This window comes from Scyliorhinus canicula, chromosome 2 (genome assembly GCF_902713615.1).
Source record: "Scyliorhinus canicula chromosome 2, sScyCan1.1, whole genome shotgun sequence".
NCBI classification, from domain to species: Eukaryota; Metazoa; Chordata; class Chondrichthyes; order Carcharhiniformes; family Scyliorhinidae; genus Scyliorhinus; species Scyliorhinus canicula.
In genome coordinates, this window is record NC_052147.1 from 59,897,544 (window position 1) to 59,921,776 (window position 24,233).

Genomic DNA, 24,233 nt, shown 5'->3' on the forward strand with positions numbered 1-24,233 from the left:
TATCTCCTATGCTCTCCCCTCGCATTTTTCATTACGTTCATGCCCCTTCATAACTGACTCGGGGATCAGTAGGAATAGTTTTCCTGGATTAACCTTTTATCATCCTCTTGTTGAGAACCCTACTCTATCGAATATTGACACAACTTCTCTCCTTTCCCCTGATCAACAAGTGTCTCATTGCTTGCATTAACTAATGACTCTCTTCAGCATCTTCTCCGTGGCCTTTTCATCCTTCCTAAAGTAGAATGCCCAAAACAGAATGCAGTCATCTAGTGGAAACCTAATCAATTATTTCCATGTGTTTAGCATTCTCTTTAGTATTCAGTAAATTGTAAAGCTCAGGATGTAAATGTGTATTTTTATAGCTTTATCAAATTGTTCTAATATGTAGCTGAACCCCTAAAGTATCTTACTTTGAAAAGAAGTTTTTTAATTCCGTTCTTTATTCTTCTTTATTTCTCCCAAAGGGATTACCTGTGTGTTTTAATCTGCCCTTTATCTACCCAATCAATGTTCCCAAAGTTTTCTTTGGTATAGTCACAAATTGGATCTTAAAGTAAATCCTGTCACATGAGAAAATTAGACATATTTCAAGTGCTATGGGCAAGATGTCTTATTTCTTGTTTTATGGAAATAAGTTGAGTATTGGTATTGTGTAGAGCAATAAGACAAATGCATCCACTGTTCCAGTTAATTAATCACATTTTACTTTGACTGAATAAATAATACCTAGATATTAATCATTCCTTTCTGCTGATCGTAATGTACTGTGCCATGTAATGTGTTTGTCTTATCAAAGGTCACATTTAAAAAACTTTTAAAACTAATTTCTATATTTATACTTTGAGTTGCAGGAAATAAGTTGTGTTGACAGTTTCAGCTTTGATTCGCAGACTCAGCTGCAGGAGGAAGTTGAAAGAAGACAAGAGGATATGCAGAAATTTCTCAGGAACATAACTACAGAGCACGAGAAAAGGCTAACAGAGGTGCAGGATGCAAAACAAGGTAATTTCCAGAAGCAGATATTTAATCATCTTTGGAGTATCACTTTTGTTTTGGGAAATGTTTTTTATTACATTTTTTAAACATTTCATTCAAAATTACAAAACATATGAACAAAAACTCTGAACCAAACACAAACTTCCCAAAAATGCCCACCACAACCTTTTAATGCGTGAAACAACTTAAAAGAAAAGAAACCCCCTTAGCTAATCACCCATCTCCCAAACAGCTAACGGTGACCAATTCTCTGAAATACAATATAAACGGCAGCCATCTCCGGTAGAACCTTTCAATCCACCACCTCACTCTGTATTTGACCTTCTAGGGGTTTCAAAACTCCATCAAATCCCCTAGCCACGTCGAGGCACTCGGCGGTGTGGCTAACCTCCAGACCAGCAGGATGCACCTCCGCGCCACCAATGAGGCGAAGGCAAGAACACCTTCACCCACCCAAACCTCCGGCACTTCTGAAATCTCAAACCAGCCACCAGAGGGCAGGATCTAGCTCAATATTTAGGATTTCCGAAATGGTGTTGAAAAAGGACCTCCAAAAACCCATAAGCTTAGGACCGAACCAAAATGTGTGTATGGTGTGCGGGCTCCCTTGAGCAGCGCGCGCACCTATCCTCCACCCCCTCAAAAAAAAAAAATGGCTAATCCTCGCCTTAATGAGGTGTGCTCGGAACACTATCTTTCGCTGGATAAGGATCAGACTTGCACACAATGACGTAGTACTCTCCCTCCGCATCCCCTCACTCTTCGCTCCACACCACCTCTTCCAGTATTGGCCCCAACTCCAACTCCGCTAGCCTTTTTAGCTTTCACCCCTTCCACCGAACTAAACTCTTCCCCTACGATCTGCTCATTCATGCTGGACGTACTGCCCTCCTATCCCGAGCAGGAGAGAATCCTCAAGATGGTGGCTGCACCACTAGGAAATCTGAAAAAAAATCTCTGAACAAAGCTCTGCACCTGGAGATACCCCCAACATGCCTGAGCCTAACAGTACACATTTCTCCTTCAGCTCCCCCAGGCTGGAAAACTGCCCCTCCAAAAATAAATCCGGCCTCCCCAGCCCTCTCTCAATGTACCAAATGTTGTATCTAACTGTGCTCCCAACAGGTAGCTAGCACAAATGAGAGCCAGCCTTCAAGCTGCCCCCAACTTAAAATGTTGGTGGAGTTGCCTTCATATTATTAGTGTGGACACTACCACTGGGTTTGTTGAGTGCCTTGCTGGAACAAATGGAAGTAGACTCGACTCCATCTGAGCCCAGAGAGCTCCCGGGTCCCTGCACCAACCCAACACCTTCTCCATGTTGGCCATCCAATAATAGTACAGTAAATTTGGCAATGCTGGACCCCCATGCCTGTCCCGCCCTCTGGAGAACCCCTCCAAGTTCTTGGGGCTTTACCCACCCAAATAAAGCTGGAAATAAGCTGCACCACCCTTGGGAAAACAACATGGGCAGGAACACCGTGAGACATTGAAATACAGATGGAAATCTCAGCAAGATGTTCATCTGAACTGATTGAATCCGGCCTGCCAACGATAACAGGGAACTATCCCAACTTTGCAAGTCGACCGTAACTCTATTCAGCAGGCTCATATATTTCAACCTCCAAAACCGCCCCCAATCCCCTGCCACATGGCCTCCTAAGTATTGAAAACTAGTCCCCGCCAACTCAGCGAACAGAGCGATGGTTTCCTAACCAAGCTGAAATATAGGCTTTTTGGAAAAAACACTTAATCACAGTTTTTTTTTTTCCAAATCCAGTCATCTGGACAGCAACTACTGCAGATTAATCAAATTTCAGCAAGTCCTACAATTCTAATTTTCTTGCGTCAGTATGTACAAAATACGTTCCTCCTCCATCTAAATCTAGGGAATTAACAGCCACTGAAGTACTTTGAAAAGATCTGCAGCCTTGTAAAAATTTCCCCCATTAAATATTTATCCAGTTTCCTTCTGAAAGTATGAGTCCGCTTCTGCCATTGTTTCGACAGTATTTGCGGTCGTCATAATTGTATTGTACTGTTGCATAATACTGCACCCTCACTCCAAAAAAACAATGCAGTCCAGTTGACTCATTACCTGATTTGTAAGTTGTTAGGTTGAGTGGGAAAGTTACATTAGGTTGGGTAGAGAAGGGGTGGGGAACAATTGGTTTGTAATCCCCAATGCACAGCATTATGAATCATGCAGCTGCTGTTTCTGTATTTCTCAGCCCAAGCCAAGTCATGTACCTTTTAAAATTCATGCACATTTTAATCTGTATCGCTAATTCTAGATTTAACATAATGGCCTGAATTTTGTGGTTGATGGTGGATGAACAGCTGCAAGCGTAATGTATGGCAAATGCTGTCTATGGGGTTTTAGTGGAATTTTGTGTGACAATACAGCATTGCTCCTTCTATTGAGGTATCTGGGATCTGTGTAAACAGGTGAACAGTTCAAGCAACAGTGTGCGTCATCATGCCTTAGTGAAGATTGCTCAATCTGATTTGGTTGAAGAATTGAAATCCCCCCCCCCCCCCCCCCCAAAAGTGTACATTCTATTTAATTCATTGTAAAATAATATACAAAAAAAGGTGAGGGACCATGTAGGTCTTCTCGTGGGGCTTGTGGAGTAAGAGTTTCTCTGGTAACTGGCGGAGGCCTGCCCAGCTGGGACTATAAGACCATAAGACATAGGAACAGAATAGGCAGCACGGTAGCATTGTGGATAGCACAATGGCTTCACAGCTCCAGGGTCCCAGGTTCGATTCCGGCTTGGGTCACTGTCTGTGCGGAGTCTGCACATCCTCCCCGTGTGTGCGTGGGTTTCCTCCAGGTGCTCCGGTTTCCTCCCACAGTCCAAAGATGTGCAGGTTAGGTGGATTGGCCATGATAAATTGCCCATAGTGTCCAAAATTGCCCTTAGTGTTGGGTGGGCTTATTGGGATAGGGTGGAGGTGTTGAACTTGGGTAGGGAGCTCTTTCCAAGAGCCGGTGCAGACTCGATGGGCCGAATGGCCTCCTTCTGCACTGTAAATTCTATAAAATTAGGCCACTCGGCCCATTGAGTTTGCATCTGCCATTCAATCATGGCTGATATTTTCATCATCCCCATTCTCCTGTCTTCTCCCCATAACCGCTGATCCCCTTATTAATCAAGAACATATGTATCTCTGTCACCACAGCCTTCTGTGGCAAAGAGTTTCCATAGATTCACTACCTTCTGGCTGAAGAAATTCCTCCTCATCTCTGTTTTAAACAATCATCCCTTTAGTCTGAGATTGTGTCCTCTGGTTCTAGTTTTTCCTACAAGTGGAAACATGATCTCCTCTTCTTCTCTCTCGCTCTCTCTCTCTCTCTCTCTCTCTCTCTCTCTCTCTCTCTCCTCTCTCTCTCTCTCTCTCTCTCTCTCTCGCTCTCTCTCTCTCTCTCTCCCTCCCTCCCTCCCTCCCTCCCTCCCTCCCTCCCTCCCTCCCTCCCTCCCTCCCTCCCTCCCTCCCTCCCTCCCTCCCTCCCTCCCTCCCTCCCTCCCTCCCTCCCTCCCTCTCTCTCTCTCTCTCTCTCTCTCTCCTCCTCCTCCTCCCCCCCCCCCCCCCCCCAATCCTTCTAAACTTCAACGAGTACAGACCCAGAATCCTCAACCGTTCCTCATACAACAAGCTCTTCATTCCAGGTATTGTTCTTGTGAACCTCCTCTGGACCCTTTCCAAGGTAAGCACATCCTTCCTTAGATACAGGACCCAAAACTGCTCCCAATAATCCAAATGAGGTCTGAACAGAGCATTATAAAACTTCAGAAGTACATCTCTGCTCTTGTGTTCTAGCCGTCTCAACATGAATGCTAACATTGCATTTGCCTTCCTAACTGCCAACTGAATCTGCAAGTTAACCGTAAGAGAATCTTGAACAAGGACTCCCAAGTCCCTCTGTGCTTCTGATTTCCTAAGCATTTCCCCATTAAAAAAAAGTCTATCTATGCCTCGATTTCTCCTTCCAAAATGCATAACCTCACACTTTTCCACATTGTATTCCATCTGCCACTTAGCCCACTCTCCTAGCCTGTCCCAAGACCTTCTACAGCCCCTGCCTCCTTAATACTACCTGTCCCTCTACATATCTTTGTATCATCTGCAAAGTAGCAATAGTGCCTTCAGTTTCTTCTTCCTGATCGTTAATGTATTTTGTGAAAAGTTGTGGTCCCAGCATTAACCCCTGAGGCACACCACTAGTCACCAGCTACCATCCTGAAAAAGACCCCTTTATCCCCACTCTCTCTCTCTCCCTCTCTCTCTCTCTGCCTTCTGACAGTCAGCCAATCTTTGGATCTTGCCGTTAGCACCATGGCCTAACTTTTTCTAGTATGTTTAAAGATCTCAACTTCTCTCTCTTTGTGTATGTGCCAGATCTCTTCAAATTATGAGTTGAGTTTTGTGGAGGAGCAGTTCATGTGTGCACAGAAAGTGCAAGTTACTGTCCCAATCACTATGACACTGTGACAGCCTTGCCACAAAACCAGGCCATTGTATTCTCTGTGCACATGGTGATGCTAAATTGTGCATCAGTTAGCAATGGCAGTGATTGCTTGTTGTAACATCTGGGGAGTTCTATGATGTAAACTTGGCTGTACCTCTGCAGATATCTAAATTGGTGAACTAAACAGATGTGATTAGCGGACTATATATTTCAGTTGACCGTGTGTGTGCTAGCTGTTTAACTAGCAGATATTAAACTGGGCAGTTAATGAAACAGCCTGGTGATACCGCAAATAATGAGAAAGTGCCTTTGAGCTGGTACGTGTCTTTCAACTTATTAATTGTGACTATATCGTAATCTTGTTTTCTAGATTTACAAAGTAAACTTCTGGTTGCTGAAAATGAAATTGGTAATAAAACTAAAGAGGTCCAGAGCTTGCACAGTAAACTCACTGATACCATGGTATCCAAACAACAAGTTGAACAAAAGATTATTCATCTGGTAACGACAGAGCAAAAACGAGTTAATGCAGATGAGACCCTGAAGAAGCAAGTACAGGTACTGGCAGTCATGGATCTAGGTGGCAAAACTACATTTGAGGTTGATTTTAGATTTTTCCTTCCAAAGACCATTCGTGCTATTACATTAGTGCCTCCACTCTTCCCATGCACCCCACCACTCTCAAAACAATACAGAATTCAGCGCAAGGGTATTTATGTCCTCCAGTTATGTTGTAACTGACTCTACTTATTCAATGCTCTTGATTGAGTCGCTTTTTAACCTAAAGTTTTCTATCTGGTCTATACGGATTAAACACACTGAAAACGCTATCTGTTTTAAGATATGGGGAATTCAGCCTTTGTTCCTATGATATTTGATGTTCCAGTTGTCTTTAGTTCAGTTGTATAAGGGAAGAATTGAAGTTTGACTCAGTGTTGAGACTTGGAACAGTCTTCCCAGAGACCAGCAGGTTACTTGGTGCCTTTTGGCTGGGAATGGTGCATTAGTAATCCTCTGCCCTTGCCTACCCCCACCCTGCACACAGAACAAATTTTCATTTTTTCAGCGAGCTTTCATGTTTACTTGGGATAATTTAATCTTTACTAACTGGTGCATAAGTTGATTTCCATTAAGTGAAATTATAAACATCACTACACAACTGAGTTTGTTTTGGCAAATGAAGACACAGTACATTTGATATGAAATGTATATCCTATATTGTAATGCACTCTTTAACTATTCATCTTGGCACTTGTATAGAGTTTTACAGATGTTTATTTAGAAGACGTTCTCTAGTCTAGTAGACTTAAAAACAAATCTAGTCAGAAAGAGTCAAATTCAAGGAATCTTTGTCCCGCGCACCCAGCACCAACATCTGATTGTGTTTTTTTAAAAGAAAAAAAAACATAACTTGGAACAATTGCTAGCGAGAGTAAATTTTTAAGCAGTTTTCATTTCCACAAACTGTGCTATTCTGCTTTGATAGTGAAAGATTAAAAAAAAATGTTTACATGGGAGGAAAGCAAAAGCTAGCCAGAATAGAACTGAATACTTATACGGGCTGTTTAGCACAGGGCTAAATCGCTGGCTTTGAAAGCAGACCAAGTAGGCCAGCGGCACGGTTCGATTCCCATAACAGCCTTCCCGAACAGGCGCCGGAATGTGGCGACTAGGGGCTTTTCACAGTAACGTCATTTGAAGCCTACTCGTGACAATAAGTGATTTTCATTTCATTTCATTTTGTCCCCATCTTATGAATCAACAGGGCCAGCACATCTGTTTACACCTCCGTTTACCTTCTTATAGAACACTTAAGATGTATCTTTTGTATTCCGAAACCTGTAGTCTTAAATATAATTTTAAGTTGTCCACTTTCCATAAATTACTTTCCAAAATATTCTAGAATTGACTAGTTGACCTTTTGTGAAATCTGAAATTTTTGGTTTGGTTTATAATGGGTGGAAAACACACTTTAAGAAAACTGCAAACTTATTTTTCCTGCTCACTCACTCTGTACTTAACTGATCTAGTTCGGCTCAAACCTTCTGTATCTTTCTTGTATTACTGTCAGGTTGAAAGTGAACTGCTGATGACCCCTAACCCCCTTTTTTGAACTGATCAGTGAATTTCAAGAATAGGAATGCTGCATGTATTAATTTAACCCTCCATATGTAGTCAAGGAATTTTGCAGCAGCAGAATTTTAGGAAATTTTTGAAGAAAATATTTTCTTATTTAAAAAAAAAACTAACTCAGCAGTGAATACACACACAGACACAGACACACACAGACACACTCACTAACACTTAACAGGGCTAAAATATAATGCACCGTTAAAACTTGTAAGGGGAAAAGGAAATGTTAATTTCCCACTTGCCGGATCATGTTTTCCAGGTCTGAGGCCTGGTGAAGAGTTATCTTTTAGTTGGAATCAATTAACTGATTTCAGCAGCTGGGGTTGAAGAGATTTGAAAGGCGGAGGTTGGTTTCTGGTTGTTTATTCAATTTCCGAACTGTCAGTTCTCGTATGGGTTGATGTCTAGGTAGACGATGATGCATTGTGCAGGCCTGAGAAAGTGTGAGCTTTGTTGGGGTAGATTTGGGGGGGGGGGGGGGGGGGGGGGGGAAGGAATGTTACCCCAGGTATTACTTTCTTTTCTGTGTGTCTCCTCAGCAAACCGCATTTCTATTTAATGATGCAAAAGGACAAACGTGGCTACTGCACCGTGTTAACTCCTCACAACTGGTTTCTTCCTTTAGATAGGGTGGTATCCTTCGACTGAGCCGCATTCTGCTGTATTGTTTCTGGATTGCTGTCCCATTTATTAAGATGTGCACCTTGATGGGTTAAAACAATTACTTTTTTCCCAAAAGACCCATCCAATTCAGGGGTACGTTCGGATGATTTGTCCGGATATGCGTAATTAATGCCTTTTTCACTGGAACACTTTTTTTTGTCCTTGAGACAAGCGAGTCTGTTCCGTTACTGGGTAGTGTCACCTGATAAATGGCCACTTTGTGGACACAGTGACCATTTAAACAATATTTTGAAAAACTTATTTGTTCGGTGTCCATATTGAATGAGGTCTGTACTTTAAATTATGAATATGCCATGCCTTACATGACACCTGTTTCCCTATCCTGGGGGGAGAAGTGTTTGCCTAATCTAGCCAAAATTCATGGCTTTGGTGGATTTTTGGTGCACCTAGGCTAGGAAAGTGCAGGAGGGCCCCTGAGCCGACTGAAAATAAAATAAGAATTCATAAATATGCTCATCAATGCAGGGATTAACAAAACCATGTTCAGGAAGGGGCATTAAAACTGGTTGTATGTATTTGAATATTTTCATAAATTTTGCATATTTCTCATTGCTGTTTCACCTATTTTTCTCTGCGTATTGTTTAAAATAAAAGGACCTTTTGGAACAGAAACAAGCCATGAGTGCTCAGATACAAAATCTTCATTCCCAATTGGCATCACAGGTAAAGTGATCTTTTTGAACGTATTAATTTCAATGTATCAAGATCTAAAAATAAGTTGTCTTGAAAGTAACCAGAGTTCTCTTTTCTGATCATATCTAAGGAATTTTCCAACAGAGATTGGCCGTTTGGCCTAACCTGTGTGCTGAATCTTCAATTATGTCTGAAAAATGTTTATATATGGATGTTGTAAGATAGTACGGTCATTTAGGCTATGATTTTTCTAGAGCTGTTTGTGGATATTGACAGCCTAAAGTCTTGCCTCAAGGGTATAGTGCTTGAAAGCTGTTGACGGCTCCCTTAGGAGAGGGAGAGAAAGTTCTAGGGGTTTCGTGCACACATTATGGATGTTAACTGACCTTCACCGTCAAAATTTTGAAACTGCCCGAGAGAGGGATGTTTAGTTTATGGAAAAATGTGTTTAGCCGAGATTCAGGGACAAACATTCCATGTTATGGATCAGTTTCTTAATAATAACATTAAAGGGATGTTAATTTCGCCAGTGGAACTACTGATGTACATTTTAAGTTTGTTTTATTATTATCCACTAACATTAAGAAAAAAACAATTTCATCATTTCAAACTTTTATTTCAAATGGAAAAATCTGGTTTGTTCCTGTGGGAATCTACTGTTTTTGTATCTTGTTCATGTTTTTTAATTGGGAGAATCCACATTGCTTGTATATTTAAAAACTTTGGTCTGTAAAGTACTTTTCAGTAGTACAACTTTTGCACAGCAATTCCAGTGCATATATATTAATTCAACGCTGGCATTTATTTGTTTTTGTCTTGCACTGTAGAAAATATGATCAATATTCAGAATGAACTTCATGTTCATTAAATGTTCAACTTTTTATTGTCAAAATTACAATCTGCCAAATTATACATCTTCTTTTATACGTAGGCTTCTGCAGCATGTGTGCTGGACGAGTTGCAGAAAGCGTAAGTCTAAATAGCTATATGGTTAATCTCCTGCTTGTATATGTAAAAATAGCCATCTGACCTTTTCAATTAGAGGTCCCTGCTTTTGCTTCTTGGACTTTGCCACCTGTACTGAGCAGGGTAGCACAACTCATTGGTTTCTGCAGGAGAATGCATTTCGTTTTGTGGCCAAATGCAGTTCTTGCTACAAACATATAGGTCATATCCCAGTCGAAGGTATTAAATGTAAACCTGTTGCGCCGAGCATTGCTTTCCTATCACTTTTAAGTAAATATGCATTTCCAATCACTGTTTATTTTGCTGGTTTTGATACCTGCGGGTGTTTGCCTGTAGATGTTTGTTGAAGGGAAGGGAGGGCTTGATTGGGATCTTGCTGCAGGAGTCTTGTTTGGAGAATGGTTACTTCTCTTATTTTCCTCCCACGGGTCTTCCATCCAAATAGAAAGTTTGGGGAGCTCCAGTAAACGCTCCTGGAGTGTCTGAGTTATTCACTCTGCAAATCCTGAGTGTGAGATACTGGATGATTATTCCTGTAGAGCCAAGTGCCTTGGGGAGGAAGGAAAGATTAACCTGGGTGTGCTCATCATTTTAACTTGATCAGCCGTTACTTATCTCTTTGGTTTACTGAATTTAAGGTATTTCAAGTCTGCAGATCTGGTTGCTGCTACTCGAATGATCAATGTCAATGAGATAACCTGAGAGGTTTAATCTGTCACCTTATGTTGTATAATTAATGTATCATTAATTTATTTTGTTTCAATTCAAAGGATTTCAGGTAAAGACAAACAAATAAAGTTGATGGAGGAATCTTTAGAAGACCGGCATCTTCATGTAACAAGCAAAGAACAAGATATACAAGTAAATACTTAATTTAAAAAAAAAAAACTAGTTTCCCAGTGTGCCCATAGAATTGTTATTTTTTGTGTAGGCTTATGTGATCAGTTCAGAAGTGTATCCCTTCACATACATAATAATGACCTTCACTTTAAATCATATAATTTTGCATCTATGTTGTCAAATCTCTTTAGCCCCACATCTTCACGTTCCTTTTGTGAGGGAAAAATAAAAGTGTACAATGAGAAATTGCAGTTCTGCAGTAATGTTTGAAAGGGGTAGGTCACCCTGCCAGCGATTTGACCAGAGAGCTTTTTGGAATAATGCTCATACTGAGCACCCAATTAATTTTTTCCAATTAAGGGGCAACTTAGCATAGCCAATCCACCTACCCTGCACATCTTTTGGGTTGTGGGGGTGAAACTCAAGCACACTGGGAGAATGTGCAAACTCCACACGGACAGTGACCCAGGGCTGGGATAGAACCTGGGACCTCAGAGTCGTGAGGCAGCAGTGCTAACCACTGTGCCACCGTGCTGCCCCGATAATGATCACAGTTACCTGATGTACAAATAAGAGAAATGGTTTCCAGCAGATTTGTTTCTCGCCATTGTTATCTTTTTGTGGCCTTATTATGAACTGAAAATTAAGAGGCATCAATTTATCAACTGAAGTACAGGCCTTTTAAGCCGTTAGAAAAAATTGCCCCTTGTATGTTTTAAGGAAGAATGTACTTTTCTTCCTAAAAAAGTTCTATTGATAATCCTGGCTGAATTTCTCCGACGGTTTATGTTGCCAATCGGCACCAGAGTAATGTCGCCAATTAATAATGATGCTCTTAGTCGCTAGGTATCAAATGATGCCACCACAAGGTTTTACCGGATAGCGATCAAACACCAAACAACCAGTTAGTTCGTTCAAGTTCAATGATAGTAATTACTTCGACATGCACCATAAAACACTACGAGCTAAATTACACCTAACACTACAACAACCTGTACTTGACTTCAGGCACCCGGCTTTGCACAGAGGAATAAGGCCTTTGTTCGGATCTTGCGTAGCTGGGTCTGGAGAAGTGACTTTGTTTCTGCTGGGCTTATCCGTCTGGTAGCGATTGTTGGTCTTGAACTTGCTTCTGATCTTGGTGCTGCATCAGGCGTAGACCGGGCCAAGAGAGTGCCGGTGCGGCGGGGCCAAAAGAGACTGAACACTGTCTCTTATTAACCTTCGGGGGTTTTGCGCTCTTTTGGGCGGCCCTTGGCTTTGGACCCAATAATTCGGCAGGCTTCGATTACTGCCTTCGATTTTAGCCAATACTGGGCGGGTGCCTTGATGGCGTGTCGTGAGCGGTCATTGACCTTGGCTGTTTGGGCTTCCTGGGTGAAGGGAGTGGCACTGAGGAGTCTGGATCTGTATCTGATATCTGAGTGCATCTTTTGTTCTGGGGAAAAGGGCCATTAGAAAGCAAATCGGCTGGGGTTTCGATAATGTCTGGTTATCTAGTGGCAAATATACACTTAAGCTCTGAGTTCGTCTGGATCCTGCATTGGCCATATTTCCCATGATTCGTTGCAAGTGGCCATGTTTCCCTTTGTAAATGACCATCCCAGATGGCTGCATTTATATTTCAGAAAGTGTTCTACGAGCAACGTAAGGATGTCTTTGATATTTCAAGTTGCCAGAATTTATATGCAGAATTGGTGTTTGTACATTTTACATGGTCCTATTTGTTTGTTGCTTATCAAAGGTAGAATGTGCATGTAAAATTCTACCTTTTTAAAACAAAAGTCAGCAAAAATCACATGACATGGCTATTATGTGTCGGAAAAAGGTTGATCTGAGAAACCAATATCCAGAAGGAAATGAACAGTGACATTAAATGACCGTGGTTAGATCAGCTGGAAGGAGGTACTCCATCTTCTCTGGACCCCAAATTCTCAATAATACAACATTTCTTTGACATGCAATTAGGTTTTCTCTTCAATACATCATTTCTATGTTTCATTAATTTGAGGCTTGATCAAATTAAAAAACAAGGAAAATGGCTGGGGGATCGGGTAACACATATTGGAACACTGATTTAAAAAATAGATTTCTATAATGACATGTAGAAAGAAAATAACAAAGTTAAACTTCCTGTTTGTCTCCATATACAGATTACTCTCAGTCCCACTTGCCGCTGAGCATAGAATAGGAGAATATAGCAATTGAACACATGACTGGAAAGCTGCTGTAGGAGGGAGGATGTCAGATTTCTGAGGTATATGGACTGGTTCTGGAGAAGGTGGAATCTTCTGTACAAGTCCGGTGGACTGCACCTAAACAGGACTAGGGTGAATATCTCCATGGGGAGGTTTGCTAGTACTTGTGAGGGGGGTTTAAACTAGATTGGCAAGGCAGATTTGTATAAGATTAATTCAGAGCACAGAATGGGTGAGTGGCTATGAAGGTTAGAGAATCAAAGGTTAAAAAGTATACAACACAGGAATTTGGCAGTGTAGGTGTGTTTTTAGCTGAGGGCACAGATGATGGCAACATGACAGCATTGTTGCCACGGAAACCTAACCTAGAGGGTCAAAAATGGCAGCTCAACATTCTTGGATCTAGTTTTCAGGCAGGACAGAGAGGGATTTAAAAAAACAGTGAGTGTAGCATGATTGGTTAAGGAATCAATTATGGCTGCAAGGAGGGATGATTTACTAAATCAATCATCAAATGAGGCCATATAGGTTGAACTCGGGTGCAGCAATTCTGCTAAGTGTGTACCATAGAACTTTAAATAGCGAAAGGGAGATGGAAGAACAAATATGTAGAGTGTGCAGGGCCAATAGGGTAATAATAGTTGGGGAAGTATCCTAATATCAGTTGGGATGTGAACAGTGCGAGAGGCAGGGGGCACAACGAAACTGCATTTAAAAGACCTTTAGCATGTATGTAACGAGCCCAATGAGAGCGGACACAATTCCAGATTTGGACTTGGGAAATCGAGCTGGACAAGTGGCTGAAGTAGTGGTGGGGAATCACTTTGGAGGTGCTGTCCATAATGCAGTTATATTTAGCATCATTATGGAAAAGGGCAAAGATAGAACAGGAATAAGTTCTAATCTGGTGGAAAACAAATTTTGTGAAGCTGAGAAGTACTCTGGCTAAAGTGGACTGAATGCAGTTGTTTGAAGGAAAGTCAGTGGCAAATGGGTAGGTGACATTCAAAGGAAAGATTCTACAGGCACAGTGTAGACTACTCCCCATGGAAAATAAGGGTGGTACTACCAAATCTAGAGCTCCTTGGTTATCCAGAAGTACAAGGGGAAGATGGAGCAGAAAAAGAAAGCTCATGATAGCCACTAAACGCTTAATACTGTAGAAAGCCTAGAGGTATGTGTTTGCTTTGTTTGGCCCCTTGTTTCGCACTGTAACCAATCGCTGTTTGTCGATGTACCATTTGTCAATGTTTTCTGTTGATCATTCTTTTGTCTACTATGTATGTACTGTGTACGTTCCCTCGGCCGCAGAAAAATACTTTTCACTGTACTTCGGTACATGTGACAATAAATCAAATCAAATCGGGTGTCTTGTGGACACGGAGGTAGGAAAGCAAAGAGGATATTTTTTAAAAGGGCTAGTTAAATCAAGGAAAATGCATGCTTTAAGAGCACAAGGATAACCATTGTTAGGGCCTAGGTTACGGCCTGTCAGATTTGTACAAGGTAACTTCTGCATGGATGCACAATTCTTCACAAAGCAGAAGAATGAGGCAGACTTTCTAGTTCTAGTTTTGTCTCCAGTATTTCACAATGAGCATAATGAGAGAGGAAGTACTGGAGCGACTGCCATCTTTGAAGGTGGATAAATCACCAGGGCTGAAGAGATTGTATTAAAGGATGTCAGTGAGGAAATGGCGGATGCTTGGATGATTATTTTTCAATCCTCACTAGATACAGGCGAGGTACCAGAGAATTGAGGGTCTACGTATGTTGTACCATTATTTCAAAAAGGTCTGAGCAATAGGCCAAATAATTATATGCCAGTCAACTTGACTTTGGTGGTGGGCCAATATTAGAATTAATTCTGAGACAAGATAAACTGTCATTTAGAAAGGAAATGATTGATCTGGGATAATCAAAACTGTTTTGTTAGGGAAAGGTTGTGTCTCACTATTTAATCAATATCTTTGAGAAAGTAACCAGGGAGATTGAAGGTAGTGCAGTGGATGTTATCTACATGGATTTATGTAAGGTATTTAATGAGGGCTCGCATGGCAGCCTGATCAGAAAAGTAAAAGCCCATGGGGTGCAGAAAAATGTGGCAAGTTGGATTCAAAATGAGTTCAGCGACCAAGTCAGGTCGGTGGTTGATGGATGCTTTTGTAAATGCTATTCTACAGGGCTGTGTTCGGGCCCTTTGTTGGAATGATAATTTAAACTTAAATGTGGGAGGCATGATTGGGAAAATTGCAGATGGCACAAAGATTGACAGTGTAGTTGATTGGTAAAGAGGATAACTGTCGACTCCAGAATAATAATGATGGTTTGTTGAGGCGGGTGGCAAATTAAATTCCATCCAGAGAAGCGAGAGGTAATGCATTTTAGGAGGACAAACAAAGCCAGGGAGTACACAATAAATGGAAGGATATTGAGTGGTGTAGAGGAAATGAGTTCATGTTCACAGGTCCTGAAAGTAGCAGGACCTGTGGATAAAGTGGTGAAAAAAACATATGGAATGCTTTCCTTTAGTGGACAAGGAATAGAATACAAAAGTGGGGAATGCAATGCTGCAACTGCATAAAACATTCTAATTAAAAGGTGATAAATCCCCATGTGCCAACAGACATCATTCTAGAGTCCTAAAAGAAGTAGCTGCTGCGATAGTACATCCGTGGGTTTTCATTTTCCTAAACCCCTTGATTCTGAAAAGGTCCTATTAGATTGAAAAATAATGAATATAACTCCTCTATTAAAGATAATAGGGAGGTGGAAAGCATGATACCGCAGGCTAGTTACCTTAACTGTCATTGAGAAAGTGCTGGAATCTATTTTGAAGGAGGTTTTAGCAGGGCACGTACAATATCTCAATGCATTCGGGCAGAGTCAACATGGTTTTGTTGAAGAGAAATCATAGATAAAGGGAACCAGTGGATGTGGTGTACTTGGATTACCATAATCAAAGTGCCACATCAAAGATCACAAACAAACTAAGACCTTGTGTTGTAGTGTTAGCATGGAAAGAGGATTGATTAGCAAACAGGAGACAGAATGGGCATAAAAGGGTCATTTTAAGTTGGTGTGATATAATGAGGGGAATGCCTCTGGGATCAGTGCTGGGGCCTCTCCTGTTTACAATCTATATCAATGACTTGGATGTCAGGGTCATGGGATTGAATGTATGGTTGCTTAATTTTCTGGTGACACAAAGATAGGTAGGAAAGTAAATTTATGTAAAGAACACCAGGTGTCTGATGTCTGCAACGGGATATAGAATAGGCAAAAATGTGACGGATGGTGTGTAATATGGTAAAATGTGAACTTGTCCACTTTGACAGGGTGAATTAAAAATAGCAGTATATTATTAAAGTGGCAAGAGATTTCTGAGCAGGGGATCTGGGTGTCCATGAGTCAAAAAAATGTTAGTATGCAGGTACCGCAGGTGTTTAGAAAGACAAATGGGATGTTGTTTGTTGCAAGACAAATGGAATATAATGGTGGAGATATATTGTTACTGTATAGCGTACTGCTGAGATCATACCTAGTGTACTGTTCCTAATTTAAGGTGGATGCTGAAAGGATATTGGGCGCGATTCTCCGCTCCCCACGCCGGGTGGGAGAATCGCGGGAGGGCTCCCCGACAATTTTCACGCCCCCCCCCCCCCCTTCGGAAGAATCAGCGCTCGCCGTTTTTCACGGCGAACGGCGATTCTCCGACCCGGATGGGCCGAGCAGCCTGCCGTTCGCGGCTGTTTCACGACGGCCGCAAACACACCTGGTCGCTGCCATCGTGAAACGGGAGTGAGAAGCCCGTTTGGGGCTTGTAGGTAGCCTAGCAAGGAATGAGCACCACGACTGTGCTCGGGAGGGGACAGGCCCGCGATCGGTGCCCACCGATCGTCGGGCCGCGTCCAAATCGGACGCACTATTTCCCCTCCGCCGCCCCGCAAGATCAAGCCACCCACCACATCTTGCGGGGCGGCTGAGGGGAAAGACGGCCACCGCGCATGCGCGGGTTCGTGCCGTCAGCGTCATGACATCAGCCGCGCATGCGCGGGTTGGAGCCGGCCAACCTGCGCATGCGCGGCTGACGTCATTAGGCGTGCCGGCCACGTCATTCTTGGCGCAACGCCCCCGTGGCCGAGAGTTACGGAGCGCTGCTCCTAGCCCTGCCGGGAGGGGAGAATAGGGGACGAGGAGCGGCCTCCGAGGCCGTCGTGGAACTCGGCCGAGTTCACGACGGCCCTCCCGATTTTTCCCGCGAGCGGAGAATTCTGCCCATTAACTTTTCAGGGAGAGACTAGAACTAGAGTGCACAGCTTTAAAATAAGGGGTCCCCCATTTATGACGTTGTTGAGATGTTTTGATGGTTGTGAATTTGTGGAGCTGTCTTTGCCAGAGAGCCTTTAGATTCTTGATTGACAGGGGAGTCAAAGGGTATTGGGGGGGGGGGGGGAAGGAAAGGAAAGTGAAGTTGAGGCCACAATCCAATCCGTTGTGATCTTATTGAATCAAGGAGCAAATAACTGCCTTCTGCTCCCTAGTTCATATGTTTATGCGAATTAAGAACCTATCACGATGGCAAATACCGTCGTACCTCTGCATCCCAAATTTGAAACCTTGCCTGACTACAATGGTGAAAAGGACCTGAGAAAAATTAGTTTCAAACCGAGGCAAGGATACATGCGGTCGAGCAGGTGGCTCTTGCTTACATATTATGTAATTTCTGGGTTGTCAGCAGAATTGTGTATTCCCCCACATTCAGCTGTCTCATTCCATCCTTCTCGCTTTCTCTTCCCCACCCATGAAAAGGTGTGCTCGTGAGGGCTCCTGGTGATGGCACGTGGGAGGAGGTTGTGCATTAGGTAGTTCCTGCCAGGGTACTTGATTATTTATTTATTTGCCTGGTTCCCATGGTTTAAGGTAGGCAATCTCTTCCTAATAAGGGGTTTGCCTCCTCATCAACTCCTCCTGCTGCTTGGATGGAGCGACCCTGGCGACCTACTCCTCCCCGGATCTGGAATACCTGACCGTGAAGTGCCGCCCATACTATCTTCCACGTGAGTTCACTTCAGCAATTATCACAGCGGTCTATATCCCACCCCAGGCAGAAGTGAGGAAGGTGCTGGATGAACTGTACACAGTTATAAACAACTACAAAACAGAATACAAGGAGACCTTGTTCAACGTGGCCGGTGACTTCAACAAGGCCAACCTCCAGAGTGTACTGCCAAAATTCCACCAGCACACTCCAGTCCCACCAGGGGCGACAACACTCTTGACCACTGCTACTTAAAAATCAAGTGCGCCTACCATTCAATCCCCCGACCGTACTTTGGGAAATCAGACCATAAGATGGTGCTCCTTCTCCCGGCATTCCAGCGGGAGAATCCAGCTAAGAAGGTCGTGCAGTGCTGGTCTGAGGAAACAGAAGAGCTCCTCCGTGAATGCTTAGAGACAGTGGACTGGTCCATATTTAAGAACTCAGTGACCACCTTAAATGAATGTGCCACCACCGTCATAGACTTCATCAGCAAATGTGTGGACGACTGCAGTAAGAAAGCAGTACGTACGTTCCCCAAACAGAAACCATAGCTCAATCGCGTGATTGCCTCCCTACTGAAGGACAATTCTGAGGCGTTCCAGTCAGGTGACCCTGACCTATACAAGAAATCCAGGTACAACCTCCGCAAAGCCATCCGAGATGCCAAGAGAGAATATCAAACCAAGCTAGAGTCACAGACAGACTCTTGGCGATTGTGGCAAGGACTAAACAACATAACGGGCGACAAAACGAAGCCGAGCAGTATCTCCAGCAGCAGTGTACCCCTCCCTGATGAACTCGATGCATTCTGTGCTCGGTTCGAGCAGGTAACCAACAATTCGCTGTTGAGTGCCCCAACAGCCCATAACTCACACCCATACCCACCATCACAGCTTCCAAAGTCAGACCGGCCTTCCTGAAAGTGAACCCTCGGACGGCGACGGGCCCAGACGGGATCCCTGGTCGTGCACTCAGAGCCTGCGCGGATCAGCTGGCAGAGGTGTTCTCGGACATCTTTAACCTGTGCCTACTCCACTCCCGAGGTCCCCACCTGCTTAAAGAAGACCACCATCATACCGGTGCCAAAGAAGAACCAGGCAACACTCCTCAATGACTACCGTCTGCTGGCCCTGGCTTCAATCGTAATGAAGTGCTTTGAGAGGTTGGTTGTGAAGCGCATTACCTCCATACTCCCAGAACGCCTTGATCCACTGCAATTCGCATACCGTCGCAACTGGTCCACAGCAGACGCCATTTCCCTGGCCCTACACATCCCTAGAGCATCTCGACAACAAGGACTCCTACATCAGATTCCTATTTATTGACTACAGCTCCGCCTTTAACACCATAATCCCAGCCAAGCTCATATCAAAGCTCCAAAACCTAGGACTTAGCTCTTTAATCTGCAACTGGATCCTCGGCTTTCTGACCAACAACCACAATCAGTAAGAATAAACAACAACACCTACTCCACAATAGTCCTCAATACCGGGGCCCCGCAAGGCCGCGTACTGAGCCCCCTACTCTACTCCCTGCGCACACACACGGCTGCGTGGCAAAATTTGGTTCCAACCCCATCTACATGTTTGCTGACGATACGACCATAGTGGGCCGGATCTCGAATAACGACGAGTCCGAATACAGGAGGGACATTGAGAACCTAGTGCCGTTGTGCAGCGACAACCATAACAATCGCTCCCTCAATGCCAGCAAAACTAAAGAGCTGGTCATTGACTTCAGGAAGCAAAGTACTGTACACACCCCTGTCAGCATCAACGAGGCTGAGGTGGAGATGGTGAGCAGTTTCAAATTCCTAGGGGTGCACATCACCAAAAATCTGTCCTGGTCCACCCACGTCGATGCTACCAAGCAAGCACAACAGCACCTATACTTCGTCAGGAAACTAAGGAAATTCGGCATGTCCACATTAACCCGTACCAACTTCTACAGATGCACCATAGAAAGCATCCTATCTGGCTGCATCACAACGTGGTATGGCAGCTGCTCGGCCTAGGACCGCAAAGAACTTCAGAGAGTCGTGAACACCGCCCAGTCCATCACACAAACCTGCCTCCCATCCATTGACTCCATCTACACCTCTGCTGCCTGGGGAAAGCAGGCAGCATAATCAAAGACCCCTCCCACCCGGCTTACTCACTCTTCCAACTTCTTCCGTCGGGCAGGAGATACAAAAGTCTGAGAACATGCACAAACAGATTCTTAAAAAGCTTCTTCCCCGCTGTTACCAGACTCCTAAATGACCCTCTTATGGACTGACCTCATTAACACTGCACCCTGTAGCTTCATCCGATTCCGGTGCTTACGTAGTTACATTGTATACCTTGTGTTGCCCTATTATGTATTTTCTTTTATTTCCTTTTCTTTCCATGTACTTTATGATCTATTGAGCTGCTCGCAAAAAAATACTTTTCACTGTACCTCGGTACACGTGACAATAATCAAATCCAATCCAATCCAAGTAGAGGGGTCCTCGAGGTGAAGTATATTGAAAAAGACCACAACTAAGAAAACTGTGGCTGGAAAATCCTTCAATTGATTTGGAGGCTTCGCTTCGAGCCTCAGCTGGGATGATGGTCGTAGGTGAGGCAGTCAGAGCCACTTCCATCATGGCAGACATGCTAACGGTTACTGGCATAGCATCATGGATTACTGACCATAGAGTTCGAGAAACATTTTGAGAGGCAATGCAGGGTGAAGCTTGACACTAAGTCGATTGAGGAGGTGCTGGGGCCTGTTCATGTGAAGTTGGAGAGGACTTTGGAGGTAAAGGAACATTGCGATGTGCTGAAAGGGATGGTGCGGAAAGAGCAAGAATCCGAGGGCGAAGGTAGATGACTGGAAAATCGGTTAAGGAGGCAAAACATCATGATCATTGAGGTGGAGGGCGTGGGGCCTGAATTCAACTGCATATTTTTCAGATGTTTGGTAAGATGGTGGTGGAGGGAGTATGGTGCCCCCTCCAGAGTTGGATAGGGCAACACTCTGGCAGAAGCCTCATTCTTCTCCCCGGTAATTAAGGTGTACCCGAGGGTTGACTTATTTCTGGTGGGTAGCTCTCTTTTCCCTTGGGTGAGGAAGGCAGAATACTTGATCATTGCCATCTCTGGCCATGCCCTTTTATTGGGTAGATTTGGTTCTGGATTTGGGGCCCCTCTCAGTGCCCATTGTGGAGTTTAGATGTAGGGTTATTGGCGGATTAGGGGTTTTGTGGTGTTGCCTTTTTTTTTTGTGGCTCTGCTCGAACTACGGCAAACAGTGGGTTTGCCCTCCTTTTGTTTTGGTATCTATATTCTAATGCTCAGACTCGCCAGGTATCAAATGATACCATCACAAGGTTCAACCGGCTATTGATCAAAGAGCCAAACACCAGTCAGTTAGTTCAAGGTCAAGGGTACATTATTTACATACAATTAGTCATGCAACATAAACACTACTAGTTAACTACACCTATTGACTAAGACAACCTGTATTTAACTTCAGGCACCCGGCTTAGGTCAGAGGAACAGTGGCCGCTGTTCGATTCTGGATCTATCAAGTCTGGAGAAGTAACTGCTGCTCAGCTAGGCCCATCCGTCTGGTAGCGAGCGTTGAACTTGGACTTGCTTCTGGTGGTGCTGCACTTGGAAACACGAAGCCGGGGCGTCAGATCAAAGAGAGGACAAACATATGGCGAAGTCTCTTCTTATAATTGGGGGTTTTTGCGCACTTTTGGGCGGTCCTTCAGTTTGGACCCCACTAATTGGGTGATCCCCGATCACTCTGTTCGATTTCTAACCAATAAATGGGTGGGTGACTGGATGGCTGGGCGTGTCCCAAGCGATCACTGACTCTGTTGTTTACGCTTCCCTAGAACAGGGAGTGGTGCCAAAATATCTGGGACTGTACTGGCCGTTCAAGTACCAGTCCTTTGTCTTGGTGGAGATGGGCCATCAAATGCTAATCGGCCCATCAAAATGATAATTGGTCGGAGTTTCGATACCGTCTGGACTCCTTGCTTGCAAATATACATTTCAGGCTCTGAGCCTGCCTGAATCTTGCTGTGTCCATTTTACCCGCTGGGCTTTGCGAGTTTCTCTGTCCCTGGTTGTAAGTGGCCATCCCAGATGGCTATCGTGGGAATATGTGAGCATGTGGTATTGAATAAGAATGATTCAGTTTCGCCCTCCATGCTTCGGGAGGCCTTGAAGGAAGTGATTACAGGAGAGATTATATTGGACAAGGTGAACATGGAGAGGGAGGAAAAGGCGCAATGGCAGAGGTTGGTTGATTAGATGTTTGAGCTGAACCGCAGCCACTTGTGCGACCCTATCCCGGAGCTTCTGGCGAGCAGGAAAATACGCAGTTTGATCTGTTGTCTATGGGGAAGGCGGTGAGACAGTTGCAGTGTTCGAGGGGGAGGATCTTTTATGAGTATGGGGATGAGGCTAGCCTCCTGTTGGCTCATCAGCTTAGGTGGCAGGCGGCCTCCTGAGAGATTATTCAGGTTAGGGATTTGAGTGGGAGTTTGATTTCCACCCCAGATAAAGTTATTGCAGCATTTGAGGCTTTTTATAAGAATTTTTTAAATTGGAACCCTCAGTAGTGGGAGGTGGACATGTTGACATTTTTAAGCGGATTTGAGTATCTGGTGGTAGGAGATGAGAGATGGGAAGAGTTGGAAGCCCTGTTCGGTCCTGAGGAGATTTTGACTAGTACTGGACGGGTGCAAACGAATATAATGCCTGGGCCTAATGGGTTACCAATTGAATTCTATAAGAAGTTTGCAGATCAGTTGGTTCCATTGTTGTTAGACATGTTCAATGACTCCATCCCGGGAGGTTCCTGCCTACTACCCTCTCTCAAGCCTCCATTTCTCTACTGTTGAAAAAGAAGGACCCAATGGAGTATGGGTCATACTGGCCTACCTTGCTGCTAAATGTAGATGCTAATGTTATGGGCCAGGGCTTAGAAACTCCAAAGTATATTATGAAGCTCACCTGACCTATAACTTTTATGTTGAATTTGTCTAGGATGAGCACAAGTGCCTTCCCTTCAGGTGTGATTCATCAACTTCCTAGGCGCTTTTATCAAACCAAAGTTTATTCTAAGAATGTAATTAACATATATAAAACACTTAGCAATGATTTGTTATCAATTACAAACATGAAAAAAACACAACAGCTACAGTAATCTATTTATATAACTCTTAATGAATCCCCTTGGCTGTTCCAATACAAAAACCAAACCCCTTTCAAGGGTGTGGCCCAGCACTCTAATCTCGCTTGAATGGGGCTGGTTATTTTCCTGAGATTCTGGTCCAGTCTCCAACCAGCAGATCCAAAACCTTCTGGAAAGCAGCTCTAACTTAAGTTTACCACGGCAGTTTGCCACACCCAGTGTGCTTTCAGTTCACTGGAACAGCTTTCAAATAAAACTGAGAAAAACGGGAAACCTTCTGCAGTCCAAACAAACAAACTGAAAATGAAACCAAAACACTAAACCCCTCTCACCTGACACATACAAATGACATCACTGAAGCAGTGCTACAAGCCGTGTGATTAAGAAAAAAACCTTTGTTAAAGGGACACTCGCATGACAGTAGGGTATTGGCAGTAAAGCTGAAGCCCCATGTTCCCGAGATGATTGTGGAGAATTAGACGGGCTTTGTCAAGGGACGGCAATTGTCAACCAATATCAGGAGGCTGTTGAATATGGTGTTCTCCCTGTCTGAGGAGCCTGCGGCGGAAATGAAATGAAATGAAAACGAAAATCGCTTATTGTCACGAGTAGGCTTCAATGAAGTTACTGTGAAAAGCCCCTAGTCACCACATTCCAGCGCCTGTCCGGGGAGGCTGGTACGGGAATCGAACCGTGCTGCTGGCCTGCTTGGTCTGCTTTAAAAGCCAGCGATTTAGCTCAGTAAGCTAAACCAGCCCCTGATGGTTTTCAGATGCCAAGAAGGCATTCACCAGAATGGCATGGAGCTACCTATTTGAAGACTTGGATAGGTTCAGTCTTGGGCCAAAACTGATTTAATGGGTACGCTTGCTATATGGAGCCCCCTTGGCTAGCATTCGTACTAACACCTGGAGTTCGGGGTACTTTACATTTGAAAAGGGGGTCCAGATATGGATGTCTGTTTCCCCTCTTATTTGCATTAGCAATTGCGAAGAGGGAGACTAATTTGTTCAGGTACCTCCAGTTAAGAAATTGTGCGGGTGGCCTTCCCAACATTTTCTGAGGTACTGTGGACGTCTCTGTT

General features: G+C 43.8%; 1 protein-coding gene across 9 annotated transcripts in view; it reads left to right on the forward strand.

Moving 5' to 3' along the window:
* The window catches only part of ktn1 (kinectin 1), a 168,969-nt gene that overhangs the window by 79,148 nt on the left and 65,588 nt on the right, over positions 1–24,233 (forward strand). For all 9 annotated transcript variants that reach the window (XM_038779465.1, XM_038779448.1, XM_038779480.1 and 6 more), the window contains 5 exons: positions 894–1,005; positions 5,844–6,031; positions 8,885–8,953; positions 9,855–9,892; positions 10,660–10,750. In XM_038779465.1, the coding sequence (XP_038635393.1) occupies positions 894–1,005; positions 5,844–6,031; positions 8,885–8,953; positions 9,855–9,892; positions 10,660–10,750 (498 nt within the window). The remainder of the gene's footprint in view (positions 1–893; positions 1,006–5,843; positions 6,032–8,884; positions 8,954–9,854; positions 9,893–10,659; positions 10,751–24,233) is intronic.